This window comes from Mustela nivalis, assembly GCF_964662115.1.
Source record: "Mustela nivalis genome assembly, chromosome: 18".
NCBI classification, from domain to species: Eukaryota; Metazoa; Chordata; class Mammalia; order Carnivora; family Mustelidae; genus Mustela; species Mustela nivalis.
The window spans coordinates 45,799,764-45,808,071 of NC_139037.1; the positions used below are offsets into that span (position 1 = coordinate 45,799,764).

The window sequence follows — 8,308 nt, forward strand, 5'->3', positions numbered from 1 at the left end:
TAGGCACATAGCAGGTGTCCGTTAAATATCTGATTGTTTAGGTATTTAGTTGTTATTATTGTCATTTGGTAAAACACAAGGACAATGGAGCAGGGGCTAGAAAAGTTTGAGTGGAAACAAGTTAGACTCTCCCATTGTCTATACCAGGAAAAATTTTTTGGCTTGTTTTGAACTGCATTAGAAGGGAGAAATGCCAATATTGGGGGTTTTCTTTAAGCAAGGAATGAGCTCCTCGTCATTAGAGTTACCCAACAAGACCAGACTGCAATTTATTGGAGATGGATTCTATCGGATTCCTGCACTATAGTTGGCTAAATAAGGACCATCAAAGGTGGGCGCCTGGGTGGCTCAGTGGGTTAAGCCGCTGCCTTCGGCTCAGGACATGATCTCAGGGTCCTGGGATCGAGTCCCGCATCAGGCTCTCTGCTCGGCAGGGAGCCTGCTTCCCTCTCTCTCTCTCTCTCTGCCTGCCTCTCCATCTACTTGTGATTTCTCTCTGTCAAAAAAATAAATAAAATCTTTAAAAAAAAAAAAAAAGGACCATCAAAGGTAACTACTTCCTAATCCCCAGAAATTGTGCATGTTACCATAGAGGACAAACTTGGGGCTTTGAAGACATCATCAGAGTAAGGCTCTTGAGAGGTGGAGATTATCCTGGATTATCCAGATTGGCCCTAAATAAAATCACAAGTGTCTGTGTAATTGGGAAGCAGAAGGGTCAGAGTGAGAGGAGATGTGAGCACTGAAGCAGAGAGATTTGAAGATGCTATGCTTCTGGCCTTGAAGATGAAGCAAGGGTCATGAGCCCAGGAATGCAAGGAATACAGCTCTTGAAGCCGAAAAGGCAAGGAAACGGATTCTACCTTGATTCCACCCAGTGAAATCCTGTGTAAACTTCCGAAATCCAGAACTGTAGGATAATAGATTTATGCTAATTTAAGCTGCTAAATTTCTGGTAATTTATTACAGCAACCATAGGAAACTAACACAGGCACCAAGTAGAAGATTAGTTAAATAGCCTTCTAAGTCAGAGGTGAGATTCTGTACACTGAGATTCCAGAGTGTGAAGAGTGTATGGCCGTGGGGTTCTAAGGTTTCAAGATTATGTCTTCTTCCCTGTTGAGAGTGGGGGTCACCAGGTAAGCAGCTCAGGTGAACACTCACCTTCCACCTCAGGGTACTTCATCATTAGCAGCAATCCATAACGTAGTGTAGAGCTCACAGTCTCTGTGCCAGCAAAGAATAGGTTGAGTGTGGTCAGCACCAAATTCTTGAGATTAAATTCTGTGTGGGGATTATTTGTATCCTAAAAATGAGAGGGATAGGACACAGAATCACCCTCTTCTGTGTTTATCTTCTTATTTTGTCCCTTTGTGGAAACACAATAGATGGTTAAACCAAGTGACTATCTGGGAGATGAAACAGCCAGAGCACAGGTCCTGGGGCAGCAGTGTCCCCCATGTATAGAGGAACAACAAGGAGGCCAGTGTGATTGGAGTGGACAGTGGAGGAAATGGGAGGAGAAAAAGTAGAAATTTGAAAGTTCTAGGACATTAAGCTATATAATTGTAAAACTCCAAGTGCTGAGTGTAATAAGAAAAATACATAAATTTCTAAAATTCCAAGACTTTATGATATAGAAGTATTAAGTTTCTAAATTTCTACATCTCTAAGACTCAAATTTAAAGCTTAAACTCTTAAGCTTCTCAAATTCTCAAAGTCTAAACTTCTCAAATTCTAAGACTGTAAAGACTCATTCTGGCTTTCTGTATTTGTAAGTCTCTGGTAGTTGTAATCACAAATGATTTGAAGGGTATAAGTTTTAATTATCCTTGCTCTTAAATTTTCTAGATTCAAAGTTTATTTTAAAAGCGTAAGAGTAGGGTGCCTGGGTGGCTCAGTCGTTGGGCGTCTGCCTTCGACTCAGGTCACGATTCCGGGATCCTGGGATCAAGCCCCACATCGGCTCCCTGCTCAGCAGGAAGCCTGCTTCTCCCTCTCCCACTTCCCCTGCTTGTGTTCCCTCTCTCACTACCTTTCTCTGTCAAATAAAAAAATTAAATCTTTTGTGAGGGTTGCTGGGGGGAGGGGGTTTCGGAGAAGGGGGTGGGATTATGGACATTGGGGAGGGTATGTGCTTGGGTGAGTGCTGTGAAGTGTGTAAACCTGGTGATTCACAGACCTGTACCCCTGGGGATAAAAATATATGTTTATAAAAAATAAAAAACTAATAAAAAAAATTAAATCTTTTAAAAAAAAATAAATGAAAGCGTAAGAGTGTATGTATGCCTTCACAGTTTCTATATCTCATCTATAAATAAGATCCAACGATGTAAAACAATGCTTGCTCTTTTAACTCCAACAGGTTTGCAGGTAAAATTTGCAGGTACTAGGGAATAGGATGATGACAGAAAAGGATTGGAGAAGAGGTACCTGGTACATCTTGATGAGGAAGCAGTCAATGAAGTCCCGAGGGTTTTGTGGGTCAAAAGATGCTTCATTTATCTTCACCCTAGAGGCAATGAAGTCCTTGAGCTCTTCTACCAAGTAGTAGATGCGATTGTGTCTTCCTGGCAAGTACTGCATGATCCCGGAATACATGTCATACAGCTGTGGGAAATAAGCAAAGGGAGTTTGTCAGCAATGGGCACCTGGGGCCAGTGTAGGCTGAGTCTGGGGTCAGCTAGCTGGGCTCAACACCCAGATCTGGGTCTGAGGATTGGGTGAGTCCATTTGCTTCTTGGAGGCTCCAGGTGTATCAATCCTTGCCTCCCAAGGTTGTGGGGAGGACTAAGTGAGGTACAGGCAGGTGCTCAGTTCACTGAGATTGGGAGTGGGCAGGGAGGTGGTTAGTGGGCACCTGTGCCCAGGGTGTGCTCATCTCAATGAAACTCTCATTGATCATCTGCAGCAGCTTCAGGAACTGCTGGTCTTCATAGTCAAAGCGGCTTCCAAAGACGACAGAACTGATGACGTTGGAGACAGTGCGGCTCAGGAAGAAGGTGGGTTCGATGGGAGAACCTGGAGGGTGGAAATTGTCTAGGTTGGAGACAGTGATTAGGAGCATGGGATGGAGAACCATTCAATCATGGATACAAGTCTTGGCTCCACTGTGTAATAGCACATGTTAGTTACTTCATTTTTTTGTGTTTCGAGTCTAGATTTCCCAGTATGCAAATTGGTTTAGTAACCAAATTGGTTTAGTAACCTGAGGCTTCAATATAATTATCCATGTGAAATGCTTAGCACCGTCCTTGCCATGTAATAAGCACCCAAAAAGTGCTGGTGGAGTTTAATCATTACTTTTGGTTATTTAACTGTGTTTGTGCTGTAGAGTCACAGATTTGGGAAAGAAGTCATGGTATGGGACACATTAAAAAAAAAAAAAAAAGGAAGGCTAGATTCTGTGTATCTCTAGCAATGATTCCATTTGAACTATTAAGAAAATTCTTCCTTTGGCCTCAGCTGCACCATCTAAAACAGGATACCGGATCTGGGGACAATTTTTCTAGAACAACGCTCATATTCATAAATACACAATTTTGCAAGTAATTTCTGGGGGTACAATGGACATTCAAAGTCTTCATGTCAGGGTGTCTGGGTGGCTCAGTGGGTTAAAGTCTCTGCCTTCAGCTCAGGTCACAATTGCAGGGTCCTGGGATTGAGCCCCACAATGAGCTCTTTGCTCAGCAGGGAGCCTGCTTCCCCTCTGTCTCTGCCTGCCTCTCTGCCTGCTTGCGATCTCTGTCTGTCAAATAAATAAAATCTTAAAAAAAAAAAAAAAGCCTTCATTTAGACTGTTTAGTTAGCACCCATGAAACCTAGAAGGGAAACTCTGATTTAGAGAAATTTCTCTTTCTTGTTATATCTTATCTATTTCTCTTTGTACTTCTAAGCTGCTGTGTCTTTTTTTCCCTCTAAATCCTGTTGGTTCCAGACCTTATTTCAGGGCAGGGATTGGATTCCTTAAAAAATATAATCAAATGAGTATAGAGTTTCAGATTTGCAAGATGAAAGATTCTGGAGATCTGTTTCACAACAATGCAAATACACTGGAATAGGCATTTAGGAATGGTTAGGATGGTAAAATTGTACAATATGTAGTTTTATGACAATCGTATTATGTATTTATGTATTCATGACAATTGTATTCCCTAAGTGGAGGTGGCAGAGACCTATGGGTTGAGTGTATGTACTATATGTATACATATATGTGTAATTAAATTTGATCCTGTCATCGGAAAAAGGCACAAATTTACATATTGCAAAAGTTTGCACATGCTTTCAGGAGCTCACAAAATCCCTGAGATCCACTGATTAAAGCTTCTGAACAAGTGGTCTCTGAGAGGCTTTCACATTAACTTTTAACATGGAGACTGGCTAGAAATCTCAGTAAATCCTTAGTCTTTTTCATTCTCTCCCATTCTAGAGGCTTCTCCCACCAAGGCCCATCTTCTCATGACTGAGCTCTTTATAATAACCATTCATCTTTTAGCCCTGCCCCCTTGTTGCCCCCCCCCCCCCGCCCCGCCTTACCCTTGGTCTTCCGTAATTCCTCTAGTAAAAAGCCAGCCTCTTCCTGGATCCGCTCCTCAATGCTCCGCTTTCCCATTCCGAAGTCCCGAAGAATGGTCAGGGAGAAGCGTCGGAGGATCCTCCATCGTTCTCCATTAGCCAGAGCTACACCTGCCAGAATCTTTGGGTCAACCTCCTGCCTCCCCTCCCCTTCCTGTGTCTAACTCTGTGCTACACAAGGATGGGAACAAATTATGAAAGCTCTGGACTCTGGTCTCAGGGAAGCCCTTCCCAACCTCCCAGGCTTGATGGAGAGACCGTGGTTCCCTCCCTACGGGACCCTCAGAAACAGTCTAGGATTGAGATGGATGGAAAGGAAATCAGGCTAGGAATGATTGAGGGAGATCATGGAGAGTTTATTACAGGATAAAGACCTAGAACAGGATAAATAACTGGTTGGATGCATAGGAAGGGCGAGGGGGTATAGAGAGAATGCCATTTATGGTACCTTGGAATGGAGAACTACTTTTATCTTCTGTACACCATTTGGGTTCTCTAGATATATGCATACATGCAACAGAAGCTCATACCTGTACATCAATATACCCACCTTCTAGGAAGCAACACTTTGAAATGACCAGATGTGTGTGGATTGATAATTAATGTTTAGAAATTTAATGAAATTATTTTAGTGGATTAATGAATGAAAGGAAGCGTTTTGACTGGAATGACTGATAGATGATGGATAAGAGACTCAATGGGTGAGTAAAGTGTTAATGAGTAGAGGGTTTGGGATGAATGGATAAGTGGCTGGAAAGATTTATGGTTTGAAAGGTTAATTGATGGGTGAATAATAGAAGGGTTAGTGAATGGATGGATGGATGGAATGGTGGATAGATGGGTGAATGGAAAGTTAATTCATAGATGTACAGATAAACTGGATAGAAAGATATTTGTATAGAAAGGCTAATTAATAAATGGATGTTTTTGGAGGATGCGTAGATCAATGGAGAAGTGGATAAATGGGAGGAAATAGATAGGGATAGATAAATGGATGGAAATATGGAAAGAATAGCATGAGGCTGTTTGGAATTGAAGAGTGTGAACAGTTAGAGGTAGATGTATAGGACATACTAGAAAGGTATATCCCTAAGTGGAGGTGGCAGGGACCTATGGGTTGGGTGTGTATGTATGTACAGAGAGATAAGAAGTAATGTTGTTGTAAGTGCTTCAGTGGGTATACAGTGTCACTAATCCATTAAAAACAGAAGTAATGCAGCAGATACTCATGAGCCAGATGTTTTGAGTTCAAAACAAAATTGTTTCACTTACTGTGTGATATTACCCAAACTCTCACCCTCAGCTTCCTCATTTGCAAAATTAGTAAGACATTAATAGTTCCCTCAAAGGAGTCAATGCAGTCATTCATGCAGAGGACTTATCAAGGAAACCGGGACATACGAAGTATATTATTATCATTTTGTCGTTGTTACTTACCATGACCTTGGAAGTTTCGCTCTATCGAAGCCAGTTCTCCGCGGCCACTGAACTCATCTGCCCGGTCTACCAGGGCCTCTTTCACTGCCTCATGTCCACATAAAACAACCACTGGCCGGGGACCCATGTACACAGTGAAGACTGGACCATACTTCTCCTTAAGCTGTGAGCAAAGGAAGATATAATTGGAGGGAGCTGAGTGGAGGACCAAGTATATATCAATCAAGGACTTTAGGGTGGAAATTTCAAGAGGGTACAGATATAGGAATAACAGATAAAGGTGAGTCTTGGGCTTAGACTATTGAGCAAAAGGTACAGAAGCCTTGGGTCCTGTGATCCTGGGCAAGACCTCCCCGCCCAGTGCCTCCACAAGCCTTAGTTTCATCATCTGTAAAATGGTGGACCTGGATGAACTGGACTCCAAGATCTATGCTTCTCTCTCTGCAATGCTCAATTTCTGGAACCCTGAGATTTCATGATACTGAGTGTCAAAGTTCTAAGTCCATCACAGTGCACGAGTTCTTGTGTTTAAGGGTGTAAGGTATTGTGATTCTGAAGTTCTCAGATATGAGAGTCGTAAGTTCCAGTGTGCCAGGAGTCTGTGTTTCCATGAGTTTAAGATTCTGGAATTTTAGTAGTCTAAGGTTTATAAGGTCTATGTTTCTAAGAGTCTATGTTTTAGATGTTACAAAGTTATACATGTGTCTACAGAATTAGTTGTTGCCAGCTCTGTGAGAGGAGTAGTCAGACTTACCTTCATGAAAGACTGAAAAGTGGCATCAGTACGGACTTGCAACACGTTCCCCAGGAAGGGTATTGGTGTGGGCCCAGGGGGCAGCTTACCCCCCTTGCTGTTCCGTTTCCAGGCGATGAGGATGAGTAGACAAGACAAGGAGAGTGCCAGAAAGATGGTGAAAGCCCCTCCTAGCTCCATGGTGTCAGGTTGAAGGGTTGTGTCCAGGGAACCAGATTCTGCTTAAATATGTTCTGGGAAATCAGCTGTGCAGAAATCTGAATACCCTGAGATTTAAGTTTTCCGGGTTTGGATGCCATTAGAGAGGATATTGCTTTATCTGGGGGGTTGTTATATAACCTCTAATCTCCCACCTGAATAAAGATGGATTGAATTCATACAGGGAAATCCACTGGGGCCATCCCTCTTTCTTCATATTTCCAGTCTCAGCTCAACCCCTGGTTCAACATGTCTTGGTGGGATGTGGGAGGCAGCTGAAAATCATTTTTAGACTATTGCATTAGGAATCAGACATTCTGGGTTCAAATTTCCACTCTACCTTTTCTCCATTGGGAAGTCACCTAACCCTCTTGGTCTCAGTTTCTGGAATCTGTCAATAATAGGGTAACCATACTGTTTTATAAAGTCTTGGTAAAGAACAAAGATGACTCCTTTCTCATTGCCTAACTAATCAATTTCTTTAAAAATACAGTATGATGAAGATTTAGAATAGCAAAAGAAATAACTCAATTGAAAAGGTTTTTTATTTTTTAAGATTTTATTTATTTATTTTTAGAGAGAGAGTGACAGAGGGCAAGCAGGGAGAGGAACAGGTGGGATGGGTGGCGGAGGGGAAGGAATTTCATGCAGATTCCATTAAGGGCAGAGTCCAACATGGGGTTTGATCTCACCACCTTGGTTTTACGACCCCAGCCTAAACCAAGAGTTGGATGCCCAGTTGATTTACCATAGATGGGCTTGAGCTGAGCTCAAATTCAGAGATTCTATTACTAAAGAAAGAAGGGATAAAGGGATGTAAGGGAACAATTAACATGGCATCTGCCGTGGGGATCGACCCAGGGCCAATAAGGAAACAAAAGAAAAGCAATCAGCAAACAACAGAGTTGATATTTGGCAGACATACTCATCCTTAGGAAGGTCTGGGATAGGAAGTGGGGTCCTAGACAGGTTCCCGGACACAGCAGAGGTGAATCCTTTGGGCATCGTGCTGGTTTTGTTCACATGCTTCCAGACGATAAAGCTCACCAGGATGGACACGCGGTAAACAGGAAGAGGGTGAGGCCGTCTCAGATCTCCAGGTCCCCAGGAACAAGGAACCGTCCTTGGCCATGGGCCCTGGCTACAGAGACTCAGCTTCTTTGGTAACCTGAATACCTTTGGATTAAAATCCCTGGGGGTTGGATCCCATGTGGGAGCCCGCCATGGCTGTGGAGCTTACGTAACTTGTAGTCTCCTCTGAGCTCGCCGCTCAGTGTCTTCACCCCTGCACTCCTCCTTCGCTAACATAGGCATCCTCCACGTTTGTCCTCTGAGAACATGTCC

At 42.8% G+C, this 8,308-nt stretch overlaps 1 protein-coding gene across 1 annotated transcript in view; it reads right to left on the reverse strand.

Annotated features, from left to right (window-relative positions):
- Window positions 1-7,054, reverse strand: part of LOC309853278 (uncharacterized protein) — a gene marked incomplete at its 3' end in the record, with an annotated part of 31,778 nt that extends 24,724 nt beyond the window's left edge. The window contains exons 1-6 of the mRNA XM_082711117.1: window positions 6,767-7,054; window positions 6,013-6,175; window positions 4,537-4,686; window positions 2,861-3,021; window positions 2,434-2,610; window positions 1,165-1,306 (exon numbers count right to left, since the gene is read on the reverse strand). Coding sequence (XP_082567243.1) covers window positions 1,165-1,306; window positions 2,434-2,610; window positions 2,861-3,021; window positions 4,537-4,686; window positions 6,013-6,175; window positions 6,767-6,946 — 973 coding nt within the window. The 5' untranslated portion in view covers window positions 6,947-7,054. The remainder of the gene's footprint in view (window positions 1-1,164; window positions 1,307-2,433; window positions 2,611-2,860; window positions 3,022-4,536; window positions 4,687-6,012; window positions 6,176-6,766) is intronic.
- Window positions 7,055-8,308: the final 1,254 nt, after the last annotated feature.